The 20,104-nt window shown below is 40.0% G+C and overlaps 1 protein-coding gene across 1 annotated transcript; it reads left to right on the plus strand.

Moving 5' to 3' along the window:
* Nucleotides 1-7,037: 7,037 nt before the first annotated feature.
* LOC137898427 (myosin heavy chain, fast skeletal muscle-like) lies at nucleotides 7,038-19,226 on the plus strand. The gene is made up of 39 exons (XM_068742462.1): nucleotides 7,038-7,241; nucleotides 7,350-7,493; nucleotides 7,573-7,729; nucleotides 7,831-7,858; nucleotides 7,978-8,089; nucleotides 8,165-8,257; nucleotides 8,549-8,612; nucleotides 8,692-8,790; nucleotides 8,884-8,987; nucleotides 9,170-9,308; nucleotides 9,757-9,875; nucleotides 9,979-10,128; nucleotides 10,225-10,395; nucleotides 10,479-10,782; nucleotides 11,229-11,293; nucleotides 11,814-11,901; nucleotides 12,067-12,184; nucleotides 12,271-12,394; nucleotides 12,478-12,614; nucleotides 12,955-13,210; nucleotides 13,293-13,535; nucleotides 13,621-13,797; nucleotides 13,890-14,035; nucleotides 14,119-14,209; nucleotides 14,523-14,912; nucleotides 15,024-15,150; nucleotides 15,244-15,362; nucleotides 15,453-15,649; nucleotides 15,737-15,920; nucleotides 16,011-16,176; nucleotides 16,322-16,446; nucleotides 16,527-16,835; nucleotides 16,923-17,126; nucleotides 17,205-17,330; nucleotides 17,583-17,753; nucleotides 18,156-18,260; nucleotides 18,609-18,704; nucleotides 18,867-18,998; nucleotides 19,100-19,226. Exons 1-39 carry the CDS (start codon nucleotides 7,038-7,040, stop codon nucleotides 19,118-19,120), a joined length of 5,805 nt encoding a protein of 1,934 aa, XP_068598563.1. The 3' UTR covers nucleotides 19,121-19,226.
* The last annotated feature ends 878 nt before the right edge of the window (nucleotides 19,227-20,104 follow it).

Raw genomic sequence — 20,104 nt, forward strand, 5'->3', positions numbered from 1 at the left:
CATTTAATTTACCATCACTGGAATTGTATGATTGCGTTGCTTTGGATTTTTTTGTGGCTTGTAAACTGAGGGTATAAAATGTGAATGAGAAGCTTGCTATCCTCATATTCAGCCTCAGTGTCTTCAGGATCTGGAGACTCTTTTGTGTCCTCATCTTAACTTCTGCATTAAAGCTGTATTACAACTGCTGCGCTGCCATTCATACTTTAGGATCAAGCTTTACTGCCCTATGAACCAGTGGCTGCAATTGTTCTCCTTTAAATGGATATCAGAACATTTGTGACAAGGTTCGGGTCTGTCGGATAACATTAGTGTTGGACTTTGAGTGTTCTACATGCCCATCTTTTAGCAGAGCTCCTGGGATCAGTGCATGAGACGGTGTGAAGTAAAGTGGTGGGACTGAATCCTTCTCCATAGTATTAAATTAAATCCTATCTTCTGACTTTATTTTAGATTAAAATTGGAACTTTACATCATGATACGGCGCTGATCATTTTCGAATCTATTTGATATGCAATGTGGTCGACATTTCTGTGACATATGGATGATATACATTAATAGGTGATTCAAAGGTGCTGTAACTTAAAACAAACTCTGTTATGACCACATTAGGAGTGGCTGCTGTAGTATTTTGTTGGCCGGGTCAAGAGAGCTCTTATAAACACCAGTGGGAGCCTCGGGTTGCCCAGAAGAAAACACACTGCTTATGTTACCAGTCTCTCTGTCATTATCTTTCTCTGGTTCTTTATTCACTCCAACTGCCATGCCATCAACTCATAGTATAGAACACCAAGTATTGTAATACAATTTGATAATTGTACAATAATGTACTCATGTTGTAAAATATATATCAGTTCACTTTTGTTTCATTTCATCTTTATCCCTATTCAAGGTCACGGAGGCATGCTTCAATCTATCCCACCATGCATTGAACAGAAGGCAGTGAAACTCCCTGGACAGTCCATCTGAACCCTTTTCAATAAGGTATAACACGTTTACAAAACTCAATTTTACTCACAACTTGTAAATCTCGTTTAGTTTTTTTTAGTTTAGTTTAGTTTAGCTTGTCCTGTATATTGCAGGCACAGGATGTTGAATATCTTCACTTTTAGTCACAAGGGGGAGCAGTAGCACATCATTCCACTGAAGCCTGACTGACAAGTCTGCCATCCATCCACCCATCCATTTTCTCGTCTCATCTACAGCCCCTTATTTGCCTTGCGGGACACGGGTGTTGCTGGAGTCTATCTCAGCTGACTTTAGACAAGAGGCGCGGTGCTTGTCATGGTCTGCAGACATTTATTTACCGGTACATATATTTATATGCCTTGTGTGGCATGAATTCATGTATCACTATACTTTAGTTCACTGTAATCTAAAATTCACATTTTAAATTACAGGTAAGGTTGCATAGATTTTATATCATTTTGTAATATGAAGATATTCACAATTAAAATTGAAATGACACTAGATAGTTCACCTGTTGTATTCAGGTGAATACTCAAGTATAGTCATTTAAATGTTCATTCATTACTTCTCGTTAATCTCAGGAATGTGGCTGTCCCAACAGGACAGTAATTAGAGAATGGCAGTTGTACTTTTGATACAGTATTCCTCAGATAATTTTCCGTGAAGCCTATACATTTAAACATTCGGAATCACCGGATGTGGATCCAGATACATACATACTACTGGATTGCACGGGGATCTTATTTTGTCATATTTGTCAAAGTATTGTAGGCAGTAGTCATGAAGTCCAGGAAAGTGAGTCCTTGGGCCATAAGAAAAACCAGACATTTCAACAAAATCGTTCCATCTATCAATGCATTTTCTTTAGTTTATCTGGATCCCAAGATGCTTCCTAGACCAGATGAGATATCCCTCCAGCAAGATCTGGTTCGATCCCAGATCCCATTCCCAGCTGAATGTACCAAGTCATTGAGGTGCCTGAACCAGCTGCTGTTTTGGCATGAAGGACCAGAAGCTCTATTCTGAGCTTCTTTCCCAAGCTTCTCACCCTATCTCCAAGGCTAAGCCCAGTCACTCTTGAAAATAAACATATTTTTGCCACTCTTCTTTCAGCCATTACCCAGTGTTCATCACTCTACAGGTGGGTTGGAACTTAAGTCAACTGGTAAAGACTTTTACCTGGGGCTCAATCCTCTCAACCAATGAAATACTGGATGCATTACTGATGGCACCAAAATTCCTGTTCATCTCACATTCCATTTTTCCTTCATCATGAATAAGATCCAAAGATGATTAAATTTCCTCACTTGAGGCAGTAGCTCACTCCCCAGTCTCAAGGAGACCGTCCATCAATTTCCAGCAGAGAACAACTCAAATATTTCTGAATCAAAAACGTTTCAGAAATATTTTTCTTATCCTGCTAAAAGACAGATTTATGTGGTGCAAATTAAATATGAGCAGTACTTTTTTTTTTATTGATTTGTCCCTCGGGGGGCAATTTGGTTTACAGCAGCTACAGTCTAACCGCAGTCTGCTGCTGGTCCCCGCGTGCGCAGGCACCCGGGGGCAATGTGGGTGAAGTGTCTTGCCTAAGGACACAACGACAGCGCACTCATGCGCCTGAGCTGGGAACCGAACCACCAACCTCACGATCATAGGACTACCCTCTCAACCACTGCGCCACCATCGCCCCGCAGTTGGATCGCCAGCCTGTTTTTCTAAAGACCTTACACAAATTCCAAATGTAACCAGCACAACCCAATAGTCAGAGGCAGATTAATACAGGTGCTGCCAGGAAACACAGCTATAATAAAGTGTGTAGACATGAGGCGCAGTAATGACAATCTGTCAAAGAAAGAGAAACTGCAGCAACAGTTGTTCAGCAGTTAAGCCACAACACAAAGAACACACACACACACACACACACACTTGCTGAACACCAATGAGGAAAATAAATACTCCCTAGCAATAAGCCTCTGAGTTGAAGAATAAGTAATGTGATACAGCAACCCCAGACTGATTTAGCTAACGCAGCCATAGAATAGTAGCACAATGATCAGTCAAAACACGGTGACGTGAAAACATTGTCCATTTCTCAACAATGTCATGTTCTGCTGGGAAACCTTGCATTCTTTGGGCATTCATGTGGATATGTTTTTAACGTGCACCCCCCAATCTAAACACTGCAGTTAACGGTATGTGCTGAAAAGGTCCATGGAGGCCCACCTTGTAACCCCAAGACCCAAAATCAGTCACAACATTGGAATGCTGCTGTGGTTAAATATGGTCTGAATGCTATAATGCTATTCACTTGACCTGGGAGTGGTTTTAATTTTTTATCAGATTGGTGCAAGTCACTACTTGTTATTACTTTTTAATTATCAACTAATACTTGTTATTTAATTAAAATGTCCATAAGATGTGCAATTTAATTCATGCATATATCAGTATTATTTTCATACCATTTCTGCTGTAATATTGTATGTTAGTTATTTGAAGACTTGTGAAATTTTCATTTTAAATTGTCTTACACTAAATAATTTGATTTCAGAATTGCAGCATGTTTCTATCCTCCTGTTCCCAAGATCATTTGGTGTGTATGTGTGTGTGGGAGGGGTCATTAAATTGATGTTTTATCTATCAAACTACTCATACGTTACTCATATAGCATGTTTGAATATACTTACTGTCTCCTTTACTCATAATAAATTGTATGTATTTTAGTTACAGCATGTTTTCCCAATGCCTTTCTTGGAGAACTAGCAGATCAGTGTGTCAGAAAATTTAAATCCCCCTTAAAGGGGACATATTATGAAAAACTCATGTTTCCCATGTTTCTACACTATTATGGTGAGTTTGGATCATTATCAACCCAAAAACAGCTCAATAAACCATCCAGTCAATCCTGTGTAGTTTGTACTTCACCTACTGGAATGCGTCTGGCAGAAATCCTCCTCGTTTATGTGACATCACATTGTTAGAATGTGCACAAGATGTGTATGCACATGCATGCACATTAGTTGAACTTAGTTTCGTTTTCGTTTTCAGAGGCTTTCCTCACAGAGCTGATTGAGACAGAAATGACGGACGCTGTCCTTCAGCACCTGTTTGCTATTTTCACCAAAGACAGATATTTCATATAAGTGTCTGCATGTGAACTGCGTTAACTTGTGGAAAAAGAGCATTATATGGGATATTTAAATGAAATTGACTAATCAATATAAGATATCTTGAGAATTGTGTGTGTGTGTATGTATGGTCATGGGTCAGACTGAAAATACCTCAGCAAGTCTATTCCTAAGAAGACTTGAAAATATCTACCAAGAATTAGGATGATGTGGGCATCTTTATTTTTTATTTTTTTCCATAAGACCCATAAATTATTTTACTGGTCAGGGTTTTGAAAACCAAACAAGATCAACAACCTAGGATCTGCCAAAATGCTTTTTTCAAATGAAAATTGAAATTCATCAGGTGGACAACTAAGTTAGGTCAAAAGGGGACCTTTCAAAAGTTTTATTTTGGAGCTGTCATTAGAGCGCCACCATGTGGGCTCATATTTCTTGGAACGCACAGCGGTTGTGCCAAGTTTTGTGTTGCTCATGCTTTACACCTCATAGCAATTTGATTTGATACTGTAGAGAACAAATGTCCCTTTAAAGTAACATTTTGAGTATTACAGTGGCTTGAAAGTGTCCCTGAATAAAAAGAAATAATAAAGTTGACTTGGGAAACATTTCAGTCAGAAATGAGCAATGATGAAAAGAAGAATGAGGAACTATATCACTATTCTGTATCTCAGTATAGAAAACTACTAACCTGTAGCGGATGCACCACTTATCCTTTGCAGGGCTCTGGGGGGCTGCAGCCTATGCTGGCTGAAATCGGACGACATTGAGAGGCTGGACACAACATGGACAGGTAGCACGCACATCATAAGTCTGAGACACAGGGAGATGGACATCCAAAAACAAGCATTTATTCTCATTTTCACAACTGTTGTTAATTTAGAGTCACCAGTATTCACCGATACACTGCCTGTTTTTTGTACTGGGAGGAAACAAACACCCTTGTAGACATGGGAGAACATGCTAACCTCATGTACAGGTCTGGACTAAAACCCAAAACCCTACTGTGCAACAATCCAAAAATGTCTTTTCCACTCTGAAAACTTGACAGTATTTACTAAAAACCAACAGCTGGTCCACTCATTGGCAAAATATTAATCAGTTATTATTTAGGAAAATATTTGCAAATGATTTTCAAATCTATTTTTATGAATTAAAAGAAATTCCAAGTGAAACCTTGCGAACAAACAAGTTCATATATTTACATTGGTAATTAATTCAGTTTGATGGTATTGCAATTATACAGGATGCATCCATATGTTTCGGCCACATTCACCGATAAGAATTGATTTTCATTTCTTTGTCTTCTCTGAGCGACTTTTCTCTGGTTACACTGCAGTACACAATGATGCTTATCAATGTGTACCATATTCCTTACCTCCTCTCCTCTTCTCTGCTCCTCCTTGTGTGTACACAAATAAAGTACAGAGATTACAAGTGAAAAAAACAAATGAGATTATCACATTAATTTGCTTCTGGTCTTTGCATGTTTATCTAAGTGTCACAGGAATATAAACTCTGCATAAATGATAGTGGCTATTGTTGGTAATTTAGACATGACAAGAAGTTCTCATTAAACAATCTACACAACACATTAAACAACATAGCTCCATATTCAGAGTCAAGGAAGAAAATTCGTTTTTCTTTGTCTTAGCTATAAGTGTAAATACTTTCAACCACACATTTGCACATACCTCATTTAGGTGGCACAAGCTTGGGTGGGATCAGAGGCCCCAATAGTAACCCAACATAAAGCACAACGTATACTTTGAATTCATCAGCTGACCGAGGAGCAGTAACCGTTTCTGTTTAGATCTACACTAACAAAGATACAGAGCGTAAGCTAAATCGCCCTTGATGAGTTTATGACTTACAATAGTGACTGTCTGAACCAAGGATAAGGAGCGGGCTGCTTATTTCTTTGGTGTTTAGTAATAGGATGATGATGTACATCTGACATGTAATTAACAGAAGCCTTCAATGCATTTGTCAACAATGGCCAAAGTGAGCTCTTGGGCATCCCTGAGCTGGAGGGTATTTTTGGCAAGACATATTGAATATCACCGTTTATTGCAACTGAATCGTACCACAAGAGAATACTTTCTGCAGCATCCAAAGTGTCGTCTTTCTTTGGAGAGAAAACAAAACAGTATAATGGATCATAATGGGGTCTTAAATTAGCTCTGGTGAAACATTTGGCCCTGTTCTCAAGATGTGTTGGGAACAATGTTTGCTTGATGGTAGAGCAACCTTAAATGGTTGGATCTAGATTGAGAACATAATCCTGTCAAAGAGACTCTCTGGCCAACATTCAAAAAGATTTGAAGTAATAGCCTTTTTCCTATATTTATATAGAATAACTCACATATACAATATATATAAAATGATCTCTTGTTGTTGCACAGAAGCAAATATTGATATGTTAAAATGCATAGTAAAAAATATAATTTTGGGCAGAAATTTGTGGTTTAATGTAGTTTCCTTTTGCATTGTGCAGGATAAGGTGACAACAGTTGTGGCGATGGAGACCATGTGATGGCATTCTTCTGAGAGAGCCTCACTGGCCTTAACAGGAGGGCTGATCCTGCCCTGTTTCAAGAGATGCCAGTATAAAAGAAGCGCTCCCAGGCTTGTCAAAATCTGTGGACTGATAGGCTGTCAACAAAGGTAAGACTTCTATGGCACTTTTAGCAGTAATCAAGGCATTCAAGAAGTAATTGTTAAGCAGTGTTTCAAGTACAATTCTTTAATACAGCTTGCTTTTCTTTTTTGTAGTATCCACAAAACAAGTACAACAGAAACGTAAGTCTAGTGATACATTAATGTATTAATCAAATATGAAGTCATGTACTTTATATTGTATTGAATTTGATCTTAATATACATTTTAATTATATAAATGAATGCATTTTACCTTTTTATTCAATTTTACAGTGCCGCCATGAGTGTAGACCCAGAAATGGAGTGTTTTGGCCCGGCGGCCATTTACCTCCGGAAATCAGAAAGGGAGAGAATCGAGGCTCAAAACACTCCCTTTGATGCCAAAACAGCTTATTATGTGGCAGAGCCCACTCAAATGTATATAAAGGGGAAAATAGTGAAGAAGGAGGGTGGCAAAGCCACAGTAGAGATTGCAGGTGGGAAGGTATGTTCACGCGAGGGAAGTGAAGAGACTGCTGGCAAATACTTACATTCATCTTGTGCTGGTGCTTTACTATCTTAGATGTAATTTGTTTTCGTTGTTCTGGTGCAGACCCTCAATGTAAAGGACGATGACATCTTCCCCATGAATCCTCCAAAGTTTGACAAGCTTGAGGACATGGCCATGATGACGCACCTCAGTGAGCCCTCTGTGCTCTATAACCTCAAAGAGCGTTATGCTGCATGGATGATCTACGTGAGTTTGTCCTGATCATTGCCTCAGTGAATGAAGACATGAAGGCATGACGTGTCTGCATCTCCATCTCTGTCTCCAGACCTACTCGGGGCTGTTCTGTGTCACGGTGAACCCCTACAAGTGGCTCCCAGTGTACGACTCAGCGGTTGTAGCAGGATACAGAGGAAAGAAGAGGATCGAGGCGCCACCGCACATCTTCTCTATCTCGGACAACGCCTATCAGTTCATGCTCCAAGGTATCAATCAGTGTCTCTATCTGTCTCTGTCTCTCTAATACAAGAAAATTATTTGACGTTAAATTAATCCTTTCAAATGTGTTCCAATGTCATTCTCTCAGATCGTGAGAATCAATCTATCCTGATTACGTAAGTCAACGCTACAGTGCACTCGTTTTCAATGATTTAATTCTGTTAGCTTTGTGCTGAATAGTTCTGTACTGCATCATGTCTGACTTACCCCAGCAATTTAATGATCTGCATTGTAGTGGAGAATCCGGTGCAGGAAAGACTGTCAACACCAAACGTGTCATCCAGTACTTTGCGACAATCGCTGTGGCTGGTGGAAAGAAGCATGAGGCCGTTCCTGGAAAAATGCAGGTAAATAGTAATATATAGCATATGTGTGTGTGATGCATGTGAAAATAGGAATAAAACCTCTCATGTAACATTAAGGGCTCGCTGGAAGATCAAATCATTGCAGCCAACCCACTGCTGGAGGCTTATGGTAATGCCAAAACTGTGAGGAACGACAACTCATCCCGCTTTGTGAGTTTTTGTCCTTCTTTTTTCACAAGTTTTCTCCTGGACCACTAACCTTTGGGTTTTGGATTGTTTTTACGCATGCTGTCGTTGCTTGTGTAGTAGTATACATTATAGTTTTGGTAGATTAATATGATATTATCAATTAATTTTTAGAGTTTTATTTTTTCCACTTAATGCTGTTTCTTAAACATTGTCCTGAGAAAGTTTAAAATTACATTTTCTACTCAGTCTAAGGTGGAAACTTCACCAGAAAATCGCAAATACTTCCACTATTAAAACTGCATTTTTCTGTAGGGCAAATTTATCAGAATCCATTTCGGAACAACTGGAAAGTTGGCGTCAGCAGATATTGAAACATGTAAGTTTCCAAACTATCACTATGCAGAGATTTTGCTGCGAGTATAAACGTTTAACCAGCTTGTTGTCTTGTGCTGCAGACCTGCTGGAGAAGTCTCGGGTGACTTTCCAGCTGTCTGCTGAGAGGAGCTACCACATCTTCTATCAGCTCATGACAGGCCACAAACCTGAGCTGATAGGTTTGTCATTTGGCCACAGGCCTGCATGCGTTTGTAGGATCAATACATCCATTTCCTATGTATGCATATTGAAATAAACTGTATACATTTCAGAGGCTCTCCTCATCACCAAAAACCCATACGACTATCCCATGATCAGTCACGGTGAAATCACGGTCAAGAGTATCGATGACGTTGAAGAATTCATTGCCACTGATGTAAGTAAATACTACAAAATACAAAGCAATGCATGCCTAACAACGTTATCTATTACTGTGCAATATTAATGTGTTCATATTGAACATTATTACTTACATCAAGGGATAACAAAGCAGTAAACCGTGAGGTCTCTAAATAACCTTGAAGAAACAAGTTTAAATAAGCCTGAACCATTCTTTAGACTGCCATCGACATCCTGGGCTTCACTTTGGAAGAGAAAGCAGGCATTTTCAAGCTGACTGGAGCTGTGATACATCATGGGAACATGAAGTTCAAGCAGAAGCAGCGGGAAGAGCAGGCTGAGCCCGATGGCACTGAGGGTATGTTTAGAGGACAGTTTTATTTTACTAACACTATAGTATTTTCTTCTGAGACTATATCCCATGCTTATTTATTTGTTGATTCAGTTATTCTTCCTTGAGTGAAATAGTTTGCTTTAAAACAGTTTATGGGGGTTTTAAGGTCACAAAGTCCACATAACTCAAGAGATTCCAGAATGGATCTGCCGGCTATTTGCAATCAAGGGATCCAGTTGTAGTGACAAAGTATTTTTGGCACATCTAATGGGGGAAGAGATTTTTGGCAAGACCCGCAAAGTGCTGTAATGTGTGGTGAGGGAATACCTTGGGAGAGGAGGGGCTGAAAGGAATAATGCCCATACTAATCTGCTTAGCCTGTTGTCACCGTCACTTTGTTCCAAATGGGCAGCACAGGATGAATAAATGGGATTTTAATTTCTAATGTTTTTGTGATTTCTGTTTTTATCAGAGGCTGATAAAATTGGCTACCTCGTGGGCCTTAACTCTGCTGATATCCTCAAGGCTTTATGTTACCCGAGGGTCAAGGTCGGCAATGAAATGGTTGTTAAAGGTCAAACTGTACCACAGGTAATTGATATTCAAAAACATTTGGTTTTATTTCCACAAATTAATTAATTGTCGATTTATGAAACCATTGGGTTTGTATAACCAGAATTCGTTCCATCTTTAGGTGCATAACTCCGTCATGGCTCTCGCCAAGTCCGTCTATGAGAAAATGTTTTTGTGGATGGTTGTCCGAATCAATGAGATGTTGGACACCAAGCAGCCGCGGAACTTTTTCATCGGTGTCTTAGACATTGCAGGGTTTGAAATCTTTGATGTAAGTAAATAACACTTTGTTATTTTTTCAGTTTTACAGAGCGAACAAGCACATTGAAAATTTCACACTCTATCTTATTACCTTTATTACCTTTAGTTCAACAGCCTGGAGCAGCTGTGCATCAACTTCACTAATGAAAAACTGCAACAGTTTTTCAATCACCACATGTTTGTTCTGGAGCAAGAAGAGTACAAGAAAGAGGGGATTGAATGGGAGTTCATTGACTTCGGTATGGACTTGGCGGCCTGCATTGAACTGATTGAGAAGGTGAGCTTTCACACATTATATATTCACAAACATGGAAAACTGATCAATCTGATTAATTGACACCTTTTGATGAATGTTTTCAGCCAATGGGCATCTTCTCCATCCTCGAAGAGGAGTGCATGTTCCCCAAGGCTACAGACATGACCTTCAAAAACAAAATGTTTGACCAGCATATTGGCAAAAGTGCTCCGTTCCAGAAACCCAAACCTGTCAAAGGCAAACCTGAGGCTCACTTCTCTCTGGTGCACTATGCCGGCACCGTCGATTACAACGTTACTGGCTGGCTGGATAAGAACAAGGACCCCCTTAATGATTCTGTGGTGCAGCTCTTCCAGAAGTCTTCAGTGAAACTGCTGGCTCACCTCTATGCATCTCATGGCGCAGATGGTAAAGTTAATGTTATTTAATTTTTAAGACATTGAATGACATTAGATTATGTCCAGATCTCACCAGTGCTAGGAAAGCTGATGTAATTTGTACAAAATCCTCTCCAAAAACAATTTAAGATATAACAGAATACCGTCAGTAACATCAATGTGATCGCATTCAGAAAAGAAAATCTTACATTTATATTTTTATTAACTCAAAACAAATTCAGAATTCACCTATAATTATTCATTGAGTGAGACTGACAGTGTGTCACTGTGTAAGGCAGCATCTAATACACTGTACTTAACTCGTGCCTGTTGTTATTTTATTAAAATGTAATTATGTAGAATCTTCTTAGATTGTTTTGATTATTCAATAAAAGCAACAAGGGTGTAAAATTATTATTTAATTATTAAAGTATTCTGATTCTGACGTGAAAATTAAATTGTGATTGCTTTTTATAGAAGGTAGAGGTGGAAAAGGCAAGAAGAAGGGTGGCTCCTTCCAGACGGTGTCAGCTCTCTTCAGGGTAATTTCCTTAATTTGAAATATTATTTTTATGGTCATCCCGTAATATGAATGTCTGTGTGTCCACTTTGCATGTTACTGATCATAGCAGGGGATCCTGTCTCTAACCTTTACACAAAAGGGGTGCATGTTGTGATGATTGGTGATAGATATCTTCTTATGTCAGAGTTGCTACCTAGATACATGTTTTTGCAAATCAAGCCAGTCAATGCCGATAGTTAGGGTTCAGCCTCTTTAGCGACCTCTAAGAGGGCCAAACAAAATGACATATGTGTTACTCAGATTATCTGTCAAATATGTATTAAAGAAAAACAAGTTTTAGAGGTAGCACAAAACATTTTTTCTTTCAAATTTTGTACACCATAGCTTCAATATTATTCTACCGGTAATTTATTTGTCCCCTTTTTATTTTTTTTCTGCTGTCAGATCATGTTTTAAAATGTGAAGAATCCAAATAATCCAGACTAGTGTCATTTCAGTTTCAAAAATGTGTGATAAATTATTTTTTTATCAATCAACAGGAAAATTTGGGCAAGTTGATGACCAACTTGAGGAGCACTCACCCACACTTTGTGCGCTGTATTATTCCCAATGAAACAAAGACACCAGGTGGGTCCAAAACAGAAGGCATTTTCCTCACAGTGATTCAGCCTGGAGCATCATTGTCTTATTGCTGCTACTTCAAAGCAGTGATGTCTGAAAATGACCCAACTTTACAGTCCCTCAGACCTGTTTGAGGTATTCCTTACAATTAGGTTGCTTGTCCCTGTTAAGGCCTCATGGAGAACTTCCTGGTCATCCATCAGCTGAGGTGTAACGGTGTACTGGAAGGAATCAGGATCTGCAGGAAAGGCTTCCCCAGCAGAATCCTCTATGGCGACTTCAAGCAGAGGTATAGCAGATCATTCTGAACTATTATTATTTATTGCCTATTAGTTCACACGTACATTCTATTATCTTGATGATCAATTCTTGCAGGTACAAAGTACTGAATGCTAGCGTCATCCCTGAGGGGCAGTTCATTGACAACAAGAAAGCCTCAGAGAAACTACTTGGATCCATCAATGTGGATCAATCTCAGTACAAGTTTGGCCACACCAAGGTAAATCGACAGATTTAATAATAATCATGAAATAATGAAATGTTTTCGTAGCTTGGTTTTTATATTATTGTACATATCATCAGGTGTTCTTCAAGGCTGGCCTACTGGGGACACTTGAGGAGATGAGAGATGAGAAACTGGTTGAACTGGTCACAATGACTCAGGCTCTCAGTCGAGCTTTCCTCATGAGACGAGAATTTGCCAAGATGATGCAGAGGAGGTAAGCTTACTGGGCATTTTGTTCAGTAGAAATATGATTAGAAGTTATTCATTTCAGTTGTCTGATGGAAAATAAAAACAGGACACAGCACATTTTGTTGTATTTATGACTGTGTTGAAGGCTATTGACTGTGTTTGACATACAGTAGCAACATGGAAGTCTCTACCTAACTGCAGTCCTGGATCCTACAGGCTGCATGATCTCCTTGGTACTCAGGAGGAAAATGGTGTAGATTTATAAAACGTGTCAAGTGAGGAAAGGCTCTGTTAGGTACTTGTACTCTAACATTCTATCTAATAAATATATTCATATTCACATTGTCTTTGTCTCCAATCACAAGGGAGGCAATATTTTCTCTTCAATACAACATTCGTTCATTCATGAATGTCAAAACCTGGCCATGGATGAAGCTGTACTTTAAGATCAAGCCTCTGCTGAAGAGTGCAGAGGCTGAAAAAGAGATGGCACAAATGAAGGAGGACTTTGCCAAGACCAAAGAGGAGCTAGCAAAGGCTCTGGCTAAGAAGAAAGAACTGGAGGAGAAGATGGTTTCTCTGCTGCAGGAGAGGAATGACTTGCAGCTACAAATTCAGTCTGTAAGTTGGAAGAAAAGAGGGGAAATTCTGATTTAAGGTGTTTTATGAATATGATTTTAACATTTTGATTGTTAAAATGTAGGAAGGTGAAAACCTGAGTGATGCAGAGGAAAGGTGTGAGGGGCTCATTAAAGCAAAAATCCAGCTTGAGGCCAAAGTCAAGGAGACGAGCGAGAGATTGGAGGACGAGGAGGAAATAAATGCTGAGCTGACTGCAAAGAAGAGGAAGCTGGAGGACGAGTGCTCAGAGCTAAAGAAGGACATCGATGACTTGGAGCTCACCCTGGCAAAAGTGGAAAAAGAGAAGCATGCCACTGAAAACAAGGTAGGTTTATATATATCAAGGCCCCTTAAACCACTTCTAAAGACATATACCCTCTAACATCTGTTGCATAATACTATGAACACAGGTTAAAAACCTGGTGGAGGAGATGGCATCTCAAGATGAGACCATTGCCAAGCTGTCCAAAGAGAAGAAAGCCCTCCAAGAGGCTCATCAGCAGACCCTTGATGATCTGCAGGCCGAGGAAGACAAAGTCAACACTCTGATGAAGGCCAAAACCAAACTGGAGCAGCAAGTGGACGATGTAAGATGATTTATATGTATGTAAAATTGAGGGTACATGCAGATTTTACATAATTCTACTTGGATTCATTATGCTCCATCTGAATGTGCTAGCTTGAAGGCTCCTTAGAGCAAGAGAAGAAGCTCCGTATGGATCTCGAGCGTTCAAAAAGGAAGCTTGAAGGCGATCTGAAATTAGCCCATGAATCTATAATGGATCTGGAAAACGACAGGCAGCAGTCTGAGGAGAAAATAAAGAAGTATGTAATAATGAAACGTCACTTATTTCTTTGCTAATTCAAGATTCAGTGCTAACACATTTGCTGTATTTGTGCTGCCAAAGGAGAGACTTTGAAATGAGCCAGCTTCTAAGCAGGATTGAAGATGAACAAGTGCTTGGAGTTCAGCTTCAAAAGAAAATCAAGGAACTGCAGGTAAGGTGAAGTTGTCTTGTTTAGGGGTTATTGATAAAATGTGCATGTTTTTATAACTATTTTTAAAACTATTTTTAGCCAATGGGCTATTTTTAAAAAAGCTTCCTTTTCACAACTGACAAAGAACTTTAATTATGAGGCAAAAAGTGGAGCATGTGTGATCAAAAATGACATGGTCTTATTTTATGTCAATATAATTAACATTAACCAAAACTCAAGCCAAACTCCACGTTAAAGTCTTGAGAATTTAAAATAAGGCTTGGAATGCATGTAATCCAAACACACCTATATGTACAATATTTATGCATCACAGGCTCGTATTGAGGAACTTGAGGAGGAGATCGAGGCTGAGCGGGCTGCTCGGGCCAAGGTGGAGAAGCAGAGGTCCGATTTGTCCAGGGAACTTGAGGAGATCAGCGAGAGGCTCGAAGAAGCTGGTGGAGCGACGTCTGTTCAGATCGAAATGAACAAGAAGCGTGAGGCCGAGTTCCTGAAGTTGCGTCGTGATCTCGAAGAGTCCACCCTGCAGCACGAGGCGACCGCTGCAGCACTCCGCAAGAAGCAAGCCGACAGCGTGGCAGAGCTGGGAGAACAGATTGATAACCTCCAGAGAGTCAAGCAGAAGCTGGAGAAAGAGAAAAGCGAGTACAAGATGGAGATTGATGACCTCACAAGCAATATGGAGTCTGTTGCTAAATCAAAAGTAACATTCGCAAACATTTAATTCACAGAATAATAATTATCACAGTTTACGTTTAATCATCAAGCATTATGATGACTACAGTGGAAATAATAGTCTGTATCTGTATCGTAGGCTAACCTGGAGAAAATGTGCCGGTCACTTGAGGACCAGTTAAGTGAGTTTAAGTCCAAGAATGAGGAGCAGATGCGTCAGTTAAATGAAGTTAATGTTCAAAGATCAAGACTGATGACTGAAAATGGTGAGTGTAACATCTGGGATGGCTTTAATAAAATGAAAATTGGTGCAAATCAACCAACCAAGCAACCAATTTTTCCAATCAATCTCCAATCAGGGGAAATTGGTCATCAGCTGGAGGAAAAGGAGTCTCTAGTTTCACAGCTCACAAGGGTGAAACAGGCTTATATTCACCAAATTGACGAGTTGAAAAGGCATCTTGAGGAAGAAGTTAAGGTACTCATTCACTTTTCATAAAAAATATCTAATGTTCTATTTGTCATAATTGTAAGAAATCTTCCGTATCATGTATGATGACATTATCAGGCCAAGAATGCCATGGCTCATGCTCTTCAGTCGTCTCGTCATGACTGCGATCTGCTCAGAGAGCAGTTTGAGGAGGAGCAGGAGGCCAAATCGGAGCTGCAGCGTGCAATGTCCAAGGCCAACAGCGAGGTCGCTCAGTGGCGAGCCAAATACGAGACCGATGCTATCCAGCGCACTGAGGAGCTGGAGGAGGCCAAGTAATGAACACTCCTGAATTCACATTGTTTCCATCAACAATGATTCTGCAAATCAATATAAAAGCTGTTTACTCCATGTTTAAACAGGAAAAAGCTCGCTCAGCGTCTTCAGGATGCAGAGGAGTCCATCGAGGCTGTGAATGCTAAATGTTCCTCTCTGGAAAAGACCAAACAGAGACTTCTGGGTGAGGTGGAAGATTTGATGATCGACATGGAGAGAGCCAATGCTCTGGCGGCTACCCTCGACAAGAAGCAAAGGAACTTTGACAAAGTTAGACATTTTCTGTCAAATATATAATTCTATGTAAATTGAAACAACATACGGTGACAGAAACTACTGATTTCTGTGTTTTACCTTCAGGTTCTTGCAGAGTGGAAACAAAAGTATGAGGAGAGCCAGGCAGAGCTAGAGGGATCTCTAAAAGAAGCTCGCTCTCTCAGCACTGAGATGTTCAAACTGAAGAATTCATACGAGGAAGCTCTGGACCACCTGGAGACCTTGAAGAGAGAGAACAAGAACCTGCAACGTAAGATGAGAAATATTTCTCTTGATAGTTGACATTTAATATAACAGATTCTAGACCAAAAAATTTGAAATTATTGTTAGGATAATTACATTGCAAAACATTTTTGACTAAGAGATATGATGGTATTTTTGTGTATTTTCAACAGACGAGATCACGGATTTGACTGAACACATTGGTGAATCCGGAAAGACAATTCACGAACTGGAGAAGGCGAAAAAGACTGCAGAGAGTGAGAAAGCAGAAATCCAGACTGCCCTAGAGGAGGCAGAGGCATGTAAAATGACTTCAGAGAAAAATTCAAACAAGGACCTCTGGTCGCGATACTAACTCCTACACTTTGGATTTTGCAGGCTACACTGGAGCACGAGGAATCAAAGATTATTCGCATCCAGCTGGAGCTCACCCAGGTTAAGAATGAAGTTGACAGAAAACTGGCAGAGAAGGACGAGGAGATGGAGCAGATCAAGAGGAACAGCCAGAGAGTGATAGAGACCATGCAGACCACTTTGGATGCTGAGATCAGGAGCAGGAACGATGCCCTGAGGATCAAGAAGAAAATGGAGGGAGACCTCAATGAGATGGAGATTCAGCTGAGCCATGCCAACCGCCAGGCAGCTGAAGCCCAGAAGCAGCTGAGAAACGTGCAGGGACAGCTTAAGGTACATCCACAGAAGGATCTGTATCAAATTACTTCAAAATAATTTGCATATTTTTTATGATATATGTGTCCATGTTCCATGATTCAGGATGCCCAGCTGCACCTTGACGATGCTGTTAGAGGTCAGGAGGAAATGAGGGAGCAGGTGGCCATGGTGGAGCGCAGGAACAACCTGATGCTGGCTGAGATCGAGGAGCTGAGAGCTGCACTGGAGCAGACAGAGAGAAGCCGCAAGATAGCCGAGCAGGAGCTGCTGGACGCCAGCGAGCGCGTGGGCCTGCTGCACTCTCAGGTAGGTATTCTCAGTGTAGTTTGGGAGTCGCGGTAATTTGAAAAAAATGAAAATCTTATCTATTATTTCATCCTTTAGAACACAAACCTCATTAACACTAAAAGGAAGTTGGAGGCTGACCTGGTCCAGATCCAAGGTGAGGTGGAAGATGCCGTCCAGGAAGCAAGGAATGCTGAAGAGAAGGCCAAGAAGGCCATCACTGATGTAAGCTCTGCTTCCTCACCGTTTCACTCTCGGCTGGTTCAACAGCAGGCTCATTATCGAGGCTCAGAATGCACGGCTGAGAACTTTCAGTGGTTTCGTTGTCATGTTTTGTTTTTCGACAAATTAAACTAATGATAAATGAGCAATCGCTACTTTATGGTAATCTACTCATATATTTCTGTTGCGTTATGAATTGGCCCTTGTTTTTCTTGGTGATTTTGGTGATTTTTCTTGTCAAAAATAATCTGTCAGGCTGCCATGATGGCAGAAGAACTGAAGAAAGAGCAGGACACCAGTTCTCATTTGGAGAGGATGAAGAAGAACCTGGAGGTGACAGTGAAGGACCTGCAGCACCGCCTTGATGAAGCTGAGACTTTGGCCATGAAGGGTGGAAAGAAGCAGCTCCAGAAACTGGAGGCTCGGGTAAGACAAACTTTTGTGTGACTCTCTTCTTCAAATGTGGATTTGAAAAGAAATCATGTCTGAGATATCTATGCGTTTGTTTAACTTTTTATTGAATTTACATATTTGCACTATGTTTGTTTGCTACATAATTCCACCTATCTTGCTTTATAGTTTTGATTCGCTTCAGTTTGTATGAACAATGAAGAAAGTACTAACAAAATAAAGAAAAAACATTTCTGCTCATTAAGTATATAAAAAACAAAAAACACCAACATAGGACTGAATAGCAGTCTCTTTACGTTACCGGATTCGTAAAAAAAATTAATGTACTTAACACCCTCATAAACATTTATCATATTTTTCAGCCGTTCAAACATATTCACACACGTCACCAGAATATCTGCATTTCTTGTTATCAAGGTCCGAGAGCTCGAGTCCGAGTTGGACACTGAGCAGAGACGAGGAGCTGAAGCAGTGAAAGGGGTTCGCAAGTATGAACGCCGAGTGAAGGAACTGACTTACCAGGTACAGGGAACTAAAACAACCGCATTTTAACATGCAATTAAAAAGTAAAACATCCCATTGTGATCATGTAATATATTTCGTCTCAGCAATTCTATCATTTGTGCAGAAGACAAACTGGGTGTAGGTTGTCTTCCAGGCCCATAGGGGGCGTAAATCACCTTCCAACAGTATTCCTTGAGTAGAGTAGAATGCAACTAAAAATATTATTGAGATCCTGGAAATCTAGTGTTTTCTTTATGAAGGATCTATGTATGAAATGTGCTGTTTTCCTGTGTGGTTTTGAAGATACACTTAAAACACAATGGTCAGAAATGGTATCAAGCAGACTCTTCTGTTTCCTGGCTCTAGACCGAGGAGGACAGGAAGAATGTTACCCGTCTTCAGGATCTGGTGGACAAGCTGCAATTGAAAATGAAGACCTACAAGCGACAGTCAGAGGACGCTGTGAGTGTGAAATGTTCGACACGCGCAACACAAATTGTGTGCGTCACGTCAATCCCAGCTTTTCAGTGTTCGAGCAGAGCCGAGCAGTTTATTGACTGCATGGTTTTTAGTTCAAACAACTTGTTGGTGAAGGCCTCACTTTGCAAACACTGTGCTCAACAGGAGGAACAGGCCAACACTCACCTGTCCAGGTACAGGAAGGTGCAGCATGAGATGGAGGAGGCCGAGGAGCGCGCCGACATCGCCGAGTCCCAGGTCAACAAGCTGAGAGCCAAAAGCCGTGAAATTGGCAGGGTATGTGTTCACCAAGGAAATTCACCATCTTTAAAAATATCTTATCAGGTGGGTTTTTTTTTTAAACGTCTAACCCCTCACCATATATTTGTTCTTTAAAGGGAAAGGAGGCTGAAGAATGAGCATCAGTCTTGATGGGACACGGGGCAAGAAATCGTACAATATGATGTTTTTTTCCATTGTGTCAAGTCTCTTCTAAGAAATAAATATGCAAGCAACTCAGTTCAAGTTTTGGTGTTTGTATCATTTATTTCTTCATTCAGTATGGACAGAGTTAGTTACTTACAAACGTTATAAAGCACAAAGTTCAAATGTAGTGTTTTGTATAGGCCCGGTAAACAGAGAATTAGCAACATTTCCGTACAATTCTGCACTAAAAGACAAATATTTGCATGTCATTCTCACTTGATTAAGTCAGGAAAAATCACTTCTGGTGCCAGATCAAATCCTACACATTTGAGCAGTTATCCCTGTTATCACATAGAAGTCTTTGAGGTTACAAAAACTTCAAATATTTTCCTTGTGGCAATAATATCGTCAGTTACCTCGCAGTTTTTAAAAGGTCTTAACACATGTGTCTCTGTGCAGTTGGGATACTGCAATGAAAATAGATGCAATGAAAAATGGTGGATCAACATGTACGAACATGAACAGTACTTTGCTAGGTGTGCTGTAGGATAACAACTATTAGATATAAAATACAAAGTAGTAGTAGATCATAACGTTTATTACAGTTACTCAGTCGTACATACAGCATAATAACAAATGCAGTCCTTAAGGGTTATCCTTTTGTACTGGTTTTGTGAGGAATTGAGTGTAGAAAGATAACTGAAGGAAATATTAATCTGAACTGTTGAGGAAAAAAACAGGTTGAATGTGTCTAAGAAGTCATGCAAATACTCAAAGACAGTGTTGGGCAAAGAGAGGGAGCTCTTTATCAATGACACTGACTAAGAATTCAGTTCATCTGGGATACAAATCCTTTTGAAAGGATTTGTCTCTGTCTCTTTGAAAAGTGAACCAAAATAAAATTCATTCATTCATTCACGATGACGTAATGTAAGGATATCACGGAGGAAGACCTTAATGGCAATACTGCATTTGCA

Source organism: Brachionichthys hirsutus, chromosome 8 (assembly GCF_040956055.1).
Source record: "Brachionichthys hirsutus isolate HB-005 chromosome 8, CSIRO-AGI_Bhir_v1, whole genome shotgun sequence".
Classification (NCBI taxonomy): Eukaryota; Metazoa; Chordata; class Actinopteri; order Lophiiformes; family Brachionichthyidae; genus Brachionichthys; species Brachionichthys hirsutus.